Source organism: Hemitrygon akajei, chromosome 1, assembly GCF_048418815.1.
Source record: "Hemitrygon akajei chromosome 1, sHemAka1.3, whole genome shotgun sequence".
NCBI lineage: Eukaryota > Metazoa > Chordata > Chondrichthyes > Myliobatiformes > Dasyatidae > Hemitrygon > Hemitrygon akajei.
In genome coordinates, this window is record NC_133124.1 from 153279279 (window position 1) to 153293875 (window position 14597).

General features: G+C 42.0%; 1 protein-coding gene across 3 annotated transcripts in view; it reads left to right on the forward strand.

Annotated features, from left to right (window-relative positions):
• The first annotated feature begins 2980 nt into the window (after positions 1–2980).
• Positions 2981–14597, forward strand: part of tmem65 (transmembrane protein 65) — an 87190-nt gene continuing 75573 nt past the window's right edge. Inside the window, exon 1 of one of the 3 annotated variants that reach the window (XM_073052987.1) lies at positions 2981–3505. In XM_073052987.1, the coding sequence (XP_072909088.1) occupies positions 3229–3505 (277 nt within the window). In that variant the 5' untranslated portion in view covers positions 2981–3228. The remainder of the gene's footprint in view (positions 3506–14597) is intronic. The other 2 variants (XM_073052992.1, XM_073052998.1) reach the window with 2 other exon arrangements.

Here is a 14597-nt window from a genome sequence, read left to right on the forward strand (position 1 = left end):
TCAAAGGGCTATTGGTCAATCACAGGGAACAATTGTCAAAGGGCTATTGGTCAATCACAGGGAACAACTGTCAAAGGGCTATTAGTCAATCACAGGGAACAACTGTCAAAGGGCTATTGGTCAATCACAGGGAACAACTGTCAAAGGGCTATTGGTCAATCACAGGGAACAACTGTCAAAGGGCTATTGGTCAATCACAGGGAACAACTGTCAAAGGGCTATTGGTCAATCACAGGGAAAAGCTATCAAAGGGCTATTGGTCAATCACAGGGAACAACTGTCAAAGGGCTATTGGTCAATCACAGGGAACAACTGTCAAAGGGCTATTGGTCAATCACAGGGAACAACTGTCAAACGGCTATTGGTCAATCACAGGGAAAAGCTATCAAAGGGCTATTGGTCAATCACAGGGAACAACTGTCAAAGGGCTATTGGTCAATCACAGGGAACAATTGTCAAAGGGCTATTGGTCAATCACAGGGAACAACTGTCAAAGGGCTATTGGTCAATCACAGGGAACAACTGTCAAAGGGCTATTGGTCAATCACAGGGAACAACTGTCAAAGGGCTATTGGTCAATCACAGGGAACAACTGTCAAAGGGCTATTGGTCAATCACAGGGAACAACTGTCAAAGGGCTATTGGTCAATCACAGGGAAAAGCTATCAAAGGGCTATTGGTCAATCACAGGGAACAACTGTCAAAGGGCTATTGTCAATCCACAGGCAATAAATGTAAAAGAGCTATCAGTAAATCCACAGGCAACACCTGTCAAAGGCATTCAGTCAATCCACATGCAATGACTGTCAAAGGGCTATCAGTAAACCCACAGGCAACAACAGTCAATTCAGAAGAAACTGCAAAATCTTTTCATTGTTTACATTCATAATCAATGCCTTCAGTACTGTTCTATTGCATACCTATACATTAATAGCACTTTTGGTAAACTTTTCTTTTCTTGTTGACTAAATTTTCAACAGCCTTTGTACATCTTGGTTCCTGTCCCTTTGCATCCTTTCCATGTCTCATTGGAAATGTCCCTATGCAGAATGCCACCCAAATATACCTTGAACATTTGCCTCATTTCTGCCGTACGTTTCCCTGAGAACATCTGCTCCCAATTTATGCTTCCAAGTTCCTGCCTAGGAGCTTCATATTTTCCCTTACTCCAGTTAAACGCTTTCTTAACTTGTCTGTTCCTATCTCTCTCCAATGCTATTGGTAAAGGAGATAGAATTGTGATCATTATCTCCAAAATGCTCTCCCACTGAGAGACCTGACACCTGACCAGGTTCATTTCCCAATACCAGATCAAGTATAGCCTCTCCTCTTGAAGGATTATCTACATATTGCGTCAGGAAACCTTCCTGAACACACCTAATAAACTCCACTCTAAATCCCTTGCTCTAGTACCCGCTCTATAAAGTTGTCTTCTTTTTAAATTCTTCCCACTGACATTAACACCTATGCAGTTGTGCTTCGATCAAACTGCTGAAGAAAAAAATGCTCTCCTTTTAAATTCTTCCTGCCAGTCCAGTGTAACTCGCTGGTGTCCATATGCCTGCTCAGTCACGCTTCAATCAAAAAAAGAAAAAAAATAAATACTTTTTATTAACAAGAAGATAATAAGTTAACAGAAATTCACAAACAGAAGCAAAAGGCACAATGCTTGTAGTTTTCTGCGACTGTTATAATTTTTTTCATGTGCATGTTGACACTGGAGCCTGCTTGTGCTGTGACTGGATTGAATTAAGTGGCCACTTTTTTAGGTACACCTGTAAACCTGCTCATATCTAATCAGCCAATCATATGCCAACACTCAATGCATAAAAGCATGTAGGCATAGTCAAGAAGTTCAGTTGATGTTCAGACCAAACATCAGAATGGGGAAGATATGTGATCTCAGTGACTTTGATTGTGGACAGACAAGGTGGTTTGAGTATCTCAGTTACTGCTGATCTCCTGGGATTTTTGTGAACAACAATCTCCAGAACAGGGGTTCTATTATCTTGTTGCATGACAGATAAGACTCAAAGGGCCAATCAGCTTATTTCTTATTTTAACTTTCTTTTATTCATTTATATTGGTATATTGTTTTCTGAGAAACAAAGGTAAAATGCATAACATTAAACCAAGTCAATTGTCATCTGAGTTCATTATTAAACAGGGACGCGCCGGATTCCTTCACAGCTCCCCCAAAACACATTACCGAGAAGTACAGAGGTGCTACGTGCACGAGAGTAGTACTATCTGGGACATAAATCCCACGGATTTAGGAGTATATCTGTATTATCCCATCCTCCGTATTCTTGTCATGTACACAAACGTAGATTAATATTTCAAGTTGATTATTTTGCTATTTTCTTTGTTTTATTTTGTCATCGATTTCTTTGAATTTATGGCATGTTTCTAGCATGGTATCTTTTTATTTTTGTTTGCATCTGATAGAAGCATTCAAGTAAACCAAAAATGTTAATGCTACATATTTATAATAAAAACTGAACTACAGGTTTGTTCTGATGAAGGGTCGCAGACCTTAAGTGTTAATTATGTTTTTTTTCCTCGATAGACGTTGCCTGACTTGTTGAATAGTTTCAGTATTTTGTGCCAAAGACTAAATTGTTTCATTCTTCCCATTCAGCAAACCCAGCATGCAACGTGAACAAATCACTGTCGAAGAACCAAAGTGAAAGAGCTAAATAAAAAAGTTCCGCATTTTATACAAATGCCCTCTTACAGAGAAAACATTATTTTTGGAGAGTGAACTGGGCGTTTCCCTAAAGAATGGGCGTTATAGCGTCAAAATGCGGACCACACGCCCTGAATAGTTTAACGCCTGACACACAATTTCCACACCGCTCCTCCAGCTGTTTGATAACACAGCGTCATAATCGGGGCGATGGCGCATAGGATGCCGGGAGTTGTCGTTCCGCGGTCCACGCCGTCCAGTTGAAATTCCTTCATTCAGACTACAACGCCGATAGTGCTACGCGTCCGGGTGGAGCATGCGCGCTGCTCCTTTAGGCGCTGTCATTGGCACTTTCCCCCTGTCCCAGGCGTGTGCATCAGCTGCTTTGGCAATTTCAGACATTGGATTCGAATTTAAAACCGGAACGCGGTGTCGGCCGGCCCCGACAATGATATATTCGGGCGGAGCTGGCTCTTGAATGAGTGCAAGGGCTCTCGATCGCTGTGTTTCCATTGCTCTCCGCTCTTTTTGCCTTCGCCATGCTGCTGACGAGAGTTCTGCGCCCGTCCCGGACTCTGTTTTCTAGCCTGACTTCAGCGAGAAGGTCCCTCCCTCTCAACGCACTGCTCACGCGTTCGAGCACGGCCGAGCTGGCTCCTTACCGGCAGGGCTATGGTACTCATTCGTCCAAAGAGCCGGTGGAGCCGCTCTCCACGGCTCAGGGAGCCCGCGACTTTGTGTACAGCCTGCACTCCAGGGAAAGGATAACCCTCCTTCAGGAGCTCCAGAGGTTCGAATCGATGGCTGCGGCACAAGGTAGGAGAGCGGCAGGTAGGAGGTACACGAATAGGGTTTGTGACCGGATCGTTGCTAAGCGCTCGGATAGCTCGGCGAGGGGCAGGCAGAAAGGCCGAGTCGTTTGCAGGCCGGAGAGGAGTTCACCTTTGGACACCTTTGAGAATGGTGCACACGTGGTTCGGCTGAACGAGCGGTTAGGTTACGGTGTATTCGAGAAGGTTATTCAAATGTGAGCCCAAGCACGGAAACATGAAAGCTTAGTCATTCTGGTGGGGAAAATGCATTCTGAAATTTGGGGAAGTCTTTTCCTCATGATAGGGGGTATCGAAATCAAATAAGCACGGATTAAGTTGAAAGAAAGGAGTTTTAACGTGAATCTGAAGAAACTTCAAGTGAGGTTGATATTTGCAACGCGCTGCCGGAGCTGGTGCATAGAAAGATGGAGCTCTAATGCGGACGAATGGGATGAGTGTAGGCAGTTTAAAATGGTCGTGATGGGCTGAAGGGCCTGTTTCTCTCCCACCCACCCGTGTAGATATTGTAAAATAAGTGGATGTGAAGGGGGCGTGTGTGTGTGTGGGGGGGCGTAAACTACCATACAAGTAGTCGTCGCGCCAGTAACCTGCAAAATAGCTAACGACCAGCGCAGATTTAAGGTTAAATCTGTACCTTGTCCTTGCAGTGTGAGGAATAGTTTATCTCTTCCTGCGGTTTGCAAAGGTAGACCGTGTAAAGCGATAGCATTTGCTGTAAGATTGTTAATATCTGGACTGCAAACACAACGTGAATCGGGTATAATGGGACAATTTACTGGCTTCATTATAGATGGTGCTGAGAAATTACCTGCATAAACTTCTACAGATCTGTCTTTTGTCGTTTTGTATTTATACTGAAATTTTTGTGGATGGAGGATTATTCCACCTTGTATGTACTGTGTGTGACTGTGCAGTGTTCTGCATATTGGTCCCAGACCATTGATTAGCTGTACACACATGTATGATAATAAACTTGAACTTTGGGCTTTTCACATGGAAACTCCTGTGGCAGCAGCACAGAGGCCTGTTGACAAAGGCGTGTTAAGAATTGCTCTTAAAGTGGCCAGATAAGGCAGCTGTTCATTTAATTTATCCCTACTTTTCCCCGAAGGATGTGGTTTCTTCTCTGTATGGGTATAGCTGTGCGTTGCAAAGTGGGAACTTCATTGTTCCGTCACACAGATCTCGTATCTACATCAATATTTAAACAGATCTTTAAATCTGCAGTCGGTGTTAATGTTTTTTCAGCAGACAAAAATCTGTCTTTGTTAAGTTTACAGGATTTTGCATTTTCAGTGTAGCTGAAGAGAGAAGTGGGATTTCTTGTTCAGACTGTCATCGCTTGGGTAGCATTGCAGTGTTAGAGTTTAGAGCATGAAGAACCGGATCATCAGCTGTACCTCAGGACACTGATGGAGGTTGTACATCATAAACCCATGGGATTTGACAGATGCTGGAAATTCAGAGCAACATATAAAATGCTGGAGGAGTTCAGCAAGTCAGACAGCATCTTTGGAGAGGAATATAGAGTTGATGTGCCGGGCTTGGACTCCTCATCAGGACTGGATGGGGGGGGGGGGGGGGGTTAGAAACCAGAATAAGAAGGTGGTGGAAGGGGAAGGGGTGCAAACTAACAGGTGAGAGAAGGTAAGGAGAAAATAAGTGGGTTGAATGAGAAGCTGAGGTGATCAGTGGAAGAGGCAAAGAACTGAAGAAGAAAATCTGTTAAAAGGGGGCAGTGGACCATGGGAGAAAAGGAAAGAGGAGATACACCAGAGGGAGGTGAGGAGACGAGAAGCGGATGAGAGAACCAGAATGGGGAATGAATGAATAAAGAGAGGAGGGGGAGAAATTACTGAAAGTTGGGTATCTTATTTGTAAATGGATCATTACTATCAACAATGATATAGAATGCTGAATGATGTTTGTCTGCATTCTTTCACCCAATCCTAAGGTAAAACTGGGCAGGACTGGTTTATGAATTTAAAAGAATAAGAATAGATAGGTCAAATTGGGTATTAATATGGGGAATGTGTCTCCACCCTGCTTTCATTTTCAGAGTGCAGTAATGTACAAAATGTAGGGTTGCTAACACCATTCACTTGTTACTGTGAGATCAAATTGTCTGAAGGGATGGAGCAGACTCGATGGGTCAAATGGCCTACTTCTGTTCCTTTATCTTGTGATCTTGTAACAAGATCCCTTGCACACTCTCAAGTAATTTTCTGCAGATGTACTGTGCAGAGCATTTTAACTGGTTGTATCACTGTCTGATATGGCTGGGCTACTTACAGGATCAGAAAAAGCTGCAGATGGTTGCAAACTCAGCCAGCTCCATCATGGGCACTATCCTCCTAAGTATCAAGGTCATCTTCAAAAGGTGATGCCTCAAACCAGCATCCATCAATAACCACCCCCACCCCCATCACCCAGGACAAGTGCTCTTCTCATTGCCACCCTCTGGGAGGAGGTACAGGAGCCTGAAGAAACCCACTTAATGTTTTAGAAACGGCTTCTGAATGGACAATGAACCCAAGAACACTCCCTCTCTATTTTTGCTCTGTTTTTGCATTAGTTAATTAAATTTAACTTTTCTTTTGTATATACAGTGAATTTTGGATAATTTGGCCATGGGTTAATTGGGTCAGCTGCTTATTTGGGACAAACCTTGAAGAATAAAAACAAATCAAGAAACTAGCCAGGATTCCATTTATTTATTTGGGTCACTACATTGCTTAATTAGGACAGGAGACAGTCACGTGTGGCCGTTAGGTACTATGCCATGCTTAAAGCGATCAGTCACACGTGCTAGCGTTGTGTTATCTCTCTGGGCTGAAGGACACCAATTCAAAAGCAGTGATTTTTGATATTTAAAAAGAAATTGACCCTTGCCAAGATGCTATGAAAAGGTTTGACACTAGCCAAAAAAAATTACACTACTGATCCGAGTTAAAAGCCATCTGTCTAACATCACTCATCATCAGCTGGCAGAGATCACTGGAGTGGCAAAATCTACAATTGCAAAAGATGGCTGGTTGTCGTGTTAAAGGTAGTGCTGATGCTATAAGTGCAGAAACACAGAAATCTAGAAAATTCCGCAGCTTGCTTCAGAAATTCTGTGCAGGTTTTATTGTGCCCTCCTGGATTGTTCCCTTAGCTACAAATATGCAACACTATCAATTTCAAAGACAGCAATGGATCACAAAACTGTGTTGTGCTGTGCAAATATGTTAGGAACCGATGAAACGAATCAGGAAAATCTCCAGATGCTAGAAATCCAAATCAGCACGTATGAATTGCCGGAGGAACTCAGGTCAGACAGCATCTATGGAAAATAATAACAGCTGATCTGGTACATTGACTGTTTACTTTTTTTTCCATAGATGCTGCCTGGCCAGCTGAGTTCCTCCAGCATTTTGTGTGTGTTGCTGATTTAAAATAAAATGTTGGTTATTGGGGAAAGTGTTAAGCCTCGATGCTTTAAGGTGCTTAGAATGGAGAGTTTACCAATTGAATACTAAGCCAAATGGGTGTGGATGACTTCGAAACTTTTAAGAAATGTCTGATGAGTTGGGATAAAAAGCTACATTGGAAATCGTAAAATTCTTCTGCTTGTTGACAGTTGTGTAGTACGCCCTGATGTAGAATGTTTGAGAAACATCCGTCTGGAATTTCTGCCTGCCAAAACAACATCCTTGGTACAGCCAATGGATATGAGGATCATTAAAAAGTTTAAAGACATAATGGAAAGTTGGTGAAGCACATTCTCAAATCCATTGAAGAAAATCTACTGACCTCATCAATAGCCAAGGAAGTTAGTACACACCTTTTACAGGCAATACGGTTTGATGGGAGATGAGCAGCAAAGCCATTCAGAACTGTTTTGCTCACTGCGGTTTCAAGTATTCATGTTTGCAGACGGCAGAAATGTCTGGGAGTGAAAATGAAACAATTTCACTACTTCAAGTTAGGAACTGTGAAGAATTTGAAGTTAGCAACAATCATCTTGAATGTTACAATGAAAATAAATACTTGAGGGATGCCATCAAAATATCGATGCAAAGAATAGAAAGACAAGCAAGGTGACGAGGATGACACAACTGAACCTCAGCTAGTGACTATACAGGATGCCTGGAAGTCTATCGTTGGACTGAAAAGCTTGAGCATGTAGATATTAAGAAAGAGGATGTGTTGGAGGTTTTGGAAAGCCTCAAGTTGGATAAGTTTCCAGGACCAGATGGGGTGTACCCTGGGCTACTGTGGGAAGTGAGGGAGGAGATTGCTGAGCCTCTGGCAATGATCTTTGCATCATCAATGAGGACGGGAGAGGTTCCGGAGGATCGGAGGGTTGTGGATTTTGTTCCTTCCTTCAAGAAAAGGAATAGAGATAACCCAGGAATTTATAGGCCGGTGAGTCTTACCTCAGTGGTTGGTAAGTTGATGGAGAAGATCCTGAGGGGCAGGATTTATGAACATTTGGAGAGGTATGAAATGATTAGGAGTCAGAATGGCTTTGTCGAGGGCAGGTTGTGCCTTACGAGTCTGATTGAATTTTTTGAGGATGTGACTGAACACATTGATGAAGGAAGAGCAGTAGATGCTGTGTATGTGGATTTTAGCAAGGCATTTGATAAGGTATCTCATGCAAGGCTTATTGAGAAAGTAAGGAGGCATGGGATCCAAGGGGACATTGCTTTGTGGATCTAGAACTGCCTTGCCCACAGAAGGCAAGCCAGTGAGAAGCATTTTTTATACGTGCTTAACCATTTCCATGAAGCTTTGGATATTTAGCGCAGCTGCTTAATTGGGCCGAATCGTACTGGTCCCAATGTATCCCAATTAACGAGAATCCACTGTATATAATATAGTTTTTACATATTGTTCTGTATTGCTGCTGCAAAACAGCAAATTTCATGACATAGGCCGGTGATATTAAACCTGATTCTGACCTGCATCCCAGAATTGCCTGTTTCTTTTTCTTCAGCCACTGTCAGGGGCTGAAAACATTTGCTTACAGAAAATGCTGGGGATATTCAGTTAGCAGCTACAAAGAGAGGGAAAACTATTAGCAGAGTATCAATTTCAAACATTAACAGTTCCCTTCCCCAGATGCTGCCTGATCACTGGGTATCTCCTTCAGATTTCCGCCTTCTGGATTTTGTTGTGACGCTTGTTTCTTGGTTGGTTTTAAATGTTTTTCGCATTGGAGTCACTTTTACATCCTATCATTCAGGGATATCAGAAGCCGCAGGGAGTCAAGGTAGTTTAAACAAAGGGAAATATTAACACTGAATCAATATTTCTATAGAAAGTGGTGGATACAGCCCAGTCCATCACAGGCAAAACCTTCCCCACCATTGAGCAAGGAGCACTATTGCAGGAAAGCAGCATCCATCATCAGGAGCCCCACCATGCAGGCCGTGCTGAGGAGTTGGTGCAGGAAGGAGTACTTAGATTTTTGGATCATTGGGCTTTCTTGTACAGAAGGGACAATTTACACCTGAACTAGAGGGGCTAACATCCTCGTGGGAAGGTTTGCTAGTGCTGCATGGTGGTGGGGGGGGAGAGGGTTTAAACTAGAGAGGCAGATGAATGGGGAAACAAAGCACCACAACAGATAGTGGAGTGGTTGTGGAGACAGATTTTGTAAAGCCTACTTACAAGGACAGGAATCAAAAGTTTGAGCGTGGTGGGACTAATGTTCTGAGCTACATATATTTCAATGGAAGGAGTATTGTAGGAAAGGCAGATGAGCTTGGGGCATGGATCAGCGCATGGAATTACAACCTTGTGTCCATTAGTGAGACTTGGTTGCAAGAGGTGCAGGACTGGCAGCTCTAAGTTCTGGAGTTCTGTTTGTTTTAGATGTAACAAAGGGGGAGGGGTGGCATTACTAATCAGGGAAAATATCAGGGCATTACTGAGTCAGGACTGACAGGAAAGCTTGTTTAGTGAGGCGGTTATTGGGACCGAGAGGGAAATGATCAACCATGATAAAATGGCAGAGCAGACTCGATGGGCTAAATGACCTAATTCAGCTCCTATATCTTGCAGTCTTATGGAAAGAGTTTGTCAACTTTGTTCAGGAAAATTTCCTTAAATGGTACATAGAGGTGCCAATTGGAGAGAGCATATGATATTCTGTTTTTTATTAGGGAATAACGGCAGTTGGCAGAAGTTTGTGTAGGGGAATACTTGGCATCTAGTGATCATAAAACCATTAGTTTCAAGGTAATCTCTCAGAAGCCAAGGTTCACGAACACTACTGACCAAGATTTCTTAGTTTAGGGAACCTTGTTCTCCCTTGAGAGAACTTCTGCCATTTGTGATCATGAGAATGCTACCGTCCAAGATTGTTACAACTCCACCACAATGTTGGATACCAGCTGGAAAATGCAAACAATGATGCTATGAGAGAAGGCAGAAGCATGGCTAGAGAGCTGGTACACATACCAGACCAAGAAACTCACCTTTGCAGCCCTTACTCCTGAGAGTCTTTTTAGCAAATGCATGGTTAATTTGTTAATAATATGGATGAGATTTGACTCACCTTGCAGAAGAACCCTACTAAAGTGCTGAGCATTGGTCCTCACAGGAACCTGGCTGGACCAGGGAGTATCTGATGCAGCTATATGGACTACTAGAATGAATGGCCTTCCGAGTACATACAATTGCAACAAGGAATCAGGTGGTGGTTTATGCATTTATGTTAGCACTGCCAGTTGTACTAATTCAGTCGTTATTGGAAGTTACGGCTGTAAGTTGGAATACATAACGATAAAGTGCAGGCCCTTTCATCTGTTGAGAGAAATCACTGTTGTTTATATTACAGCAGTTCATATATTGTACCTCCCTGAGCCAATGCCAAGCAGCATTAGCTGAACTGTATGATGCTATTATTAAATAACCCCTGCTGGTGCCTTCATCATAGCTGGCGACTTTAATCAGACTAATCTTAAAACTGAAAACATCATTACTATTGTCCTTCATATTCTTTTGGAACCCCTGGAGCACAAAGACACCTATGTAAGGCTGCTTTTTATTGATTACAGCTTGGCTTTTAACACCATAGTACAGAACAAGCTGACTGTCAAACTCCATAATCTAGGTCTCTGCACACCAACCTGTAACCGGATCTTAGACATCCTCACTAAATGTATACCCAGACAGTGAAACTAGGGAACTGTACATCAATCTGCCCCACCCTCCCCGAATCCTGAACACTGATGTCCTGCAAGGGTGTGTACTGAGCCCACTTCTGTACTGAGCCCACTTCTGTACTCTGTTTTCACCTATGCTTCAAATCAATCATCAAATTTGTAGATGACTGAATTGTGATTGGCCTAATCACAAACTACAATGTGTCTGTGTATAGCGAGGAGGTGCTGAACTGTCCAATCACAACCTATCAGTCAACACCACGAAGACAAAAGAAGTGATAATTGACTTTGGGAAGGCAAGAGGTCCCGAGCAAGCTCCACTATTGACAAATGGTGAGGTAGTGGAAAGGGTCACCAGTTTCAGGATTTTGGGGATGAATGCCACTTGGTCAGTTAGCATAACTTAGTAGGGAAGGCACAACAGTGACTATGCTGCCTGAGATGCTTAAAGAGAGCTAATCTGCCCCAAAAATTGCTGGCCAACTTTTACTGATGTGTGATAGAGAGCATACTGACATAAGGAGTGACAGGGTGGTGTTCCAGTTGCACCAAGATGGTCACAAAGCAGTCCAATGGGTTATTAGGATGGCTCAGAACATCAGTAGAACTCAACTACTGGACTTGGAGACAATCTACAATTTGCGATGCCTAAGGCTGCTAATAACATTATTAAAGAGTTATCCCATTCCAAACACTGCCTGTTCAATCTCCTGCCATCTGATAGGAGATACAGAAAGACTAAAAATCAACTTCTTCCCGAGGGCTGTTGTGAAGCTGAATAATGCTACACCCCGACTTGACAATGCCCTCTCTTTGTGTGTTATGGGCTATCAAAGTCATATAGGTATGGGAATTTCTTTTTATAAATTAAACTGTACTGCATGCATTGTAAATATCTGTGTGCATGGACTGGAGTAGCACCACAATCTTGTCTTGGACAATGAAGATAAATTTATATTCTATTCTTGTCAGTGGAGCTTACTTAACGTTCAGGAAGCAATGCAAACAGCTGTAGGTTCTCAGCAGATTAGGTAGCATATCTGTGGAGGAAAATGGACAATTGGAGACCTTTAATCAGGACAGGAAAGACTGAGAAGGGATACTTGTGTCACCAAAGTCAGATGTTCGACCACTTTTCCCATCCTAATACAATGTCTACTAAAAGTATCTATTATTAAGGACCCTCACCATCCAGGACATATGCTCTTCTCATTACTACCATCAGAGAGGAGGTACAGGAGCCTGAAGACACACTCTCAACATTTTAGGAACAACTTCTTCTCCTCCGCCATCAGATTTTTGAATGACCCATGAAGACTACCTCAGTATTTTGCTCTTTTTTTTCACAACTTTTTTTGTATTCCTTTCAGTAACAAGTTTTTTTTCATGTATTTTGCTGTACTGCTGTCATAATATCCTGATAACGATTCAGATCGTCTTTCAATGTCCTATGAGTTTTGATGGAATGCCATTGAATGTGAGTCAGGGGTGAGTCAAATTGCATCACCATTTCACCATGTGAAAATGTTAACTTTCCACCATTACTTATGCACACAATGCATGTAAGGCAGAGTAGCAGAATTAGGCTGTTTGGCAAATCAAGTCTGCTCTGCCATTCCACCGTGGCTGATTTATTAACCCTTTCTCCAGCCTTCACCCCATAAGCTTTGCCACCCTAACTAATCAGGAACCTATCAAACTCTGCTTTAAATGCACCCAATGATTTGGCCTTCACAGCCATCTGTGGCAATGAATTCCACAGATCCATCACTTTCTGGCTAAATAAATTTCTCGTCACCTCTGTTCTAAAAGGATGTCCTTCTATTCTAAGGCCGTGCTCTCTGGTCCAAGACCCCCCCCACATTGAAACTTCCATTCTACCTAGGATATTTGTCAATATTTTTCAATATTTGTCAGGTTTAATGAGGTATTATGAATTTCAGTGAGTATAGTCCCTGAGCCATCAAACTTTCCCCAGACATTAACCCTTTCATTCCCAGGATCATTCTTGTGAACCTTAATTCGTGCTTAAAAAGCTATGATCAGGGAGTCACTTCAATGTTTGGCGGATCTTCTGCAACAATGGACTAAATAAAGCAAACAATGACCTCGGACCCAGAGAGAGAAATGGAAAATAAATGGTCAGAAATTATGATGAAGCAGATTGATGAAAATTATGAAGGTTGTAATTTTTTAAAGAGAAGCTCTAAGCAAGCACAATGACAAAAAACCACGCAGTAAACCTTACAATTTTATGGGCACCTTTAACTATTGAATGTTCAGCCAGGAGACAGAGGAATAGGTAACAGGAATAATGACAATTATACATGGCCCATGGTGTATTGGAGATGTACTTCTGGGAAAGTATAAATGCTGATCAGAACTACTCCCTTTAATTCCCTCCTCCTTGCTGAGCCGTTAATTTTATGTGAGTTAATCTCTTTGAATTTTGTGCTTCTTAATCACTCTATCTTTGACTTCATATGCTGCTTACATTGAATTTAATAGCCCAGTTAACTATTATACCACTTCTGTTAAAGGTTAAAGTAAATTTATTATTAAATTCATACACACTCAGTAACAGTGTTTCTGGGATGAAAATTTGCCTCACCATGATCTGTACCATCACTACAGTCATGGTGGTCAGCTATTAGAAACAGAACAGAAATGCGTTATAGCAGGCACTCACCCTCTTGGCTCTAGAGAGAACTGTGGATAACAGAACACGTTGTAGAATATGGGAAACCTTTATGAATCAGTCTGGGATGCAATTTTATTGACTATGTATAATTCTAAGCTTAAAGATTTTAGTTCCTTTCAAAACCATGTCAGAAATACAAGTCAAATTGTATTTGTTCAAAATGCTGGTTTGATTTCAACATTTAAGAGAAGTTTGGATGTACATACTTGGGAAGGGTATGCATGGCTATAGACCAGGTGTAGGTCAATGAGACTGGGCAGAATAATAGTTCAACATTGACTAGATGGGCAGAAGGGCCTGTTTCTCTGTGGTAATGCTCTATGACTAAGACGTTTAATGATGAATTATTACATTTCTTCTTGATTCTTAGCAAAGAATTTACAGTGAAGAACTAATTTGCAATTATGAACTCAACTTTGTGGGTTTCAGGTTTAGTCTGTTTACCATGTTGGATAGATTTGGACTTTGTCCTCAACTCTGCAATAAAATAAGCAATTGACTTGTGCATATGTCAGAATTTGCCAGCACATTTTTACATTCTGCCAGTGCAGTTTGTCTGCATTGAGTGGATTCCTGTGATCTCATGTATGAACTGACCAAGTGGACAGGCAGATTGAAGTCTACTCTATTTGCAGCAAGATCAAAAATGGTCACGAACTGAACCATCGACTCGACATAATACACATGCCGCAAATTTCGGGATCTCCCCTCCAACTCTTTAGCTGAGCCACATTTTAGACCTCAAACAAATCAGCTATCAGCCAAGTGGAAGCAATTATTTAAATGAAGCTTGTACAGTGAGATTCAGATTTGGAGTTGGGTTTATTGTCACTGATGTACTCAGTGGCTACTTTATTAGTTACCTCCTATGCCTAAGAAAGAAGCCATTGAGTATATATTCATAGTCTTCTGCTCTTGTAGCCCATCCACTTCAAAGTTCGACATATTGTGTGTTCAGCGATACTATTCAGCACACCACTGTTGTAACATATGGTCATTTGAGTACTGTCTCCTTCTTGTCAGCTTTAACCAGTCTGGTCATTCTCCTCTGACCATTCTCATTTTTAAAAAAGTGTTTTCTCCCACAGAATTGGTGCTCCTTGATTGTTCTTTTTCGCATAACTCTCTGTAAACTTTAGAGACTGTTGTGTGTGAAAATCCCAGGAGGTCAGCAGTTTCGGAGATACTCAGACCACCCTGTCTGGCACCAACAA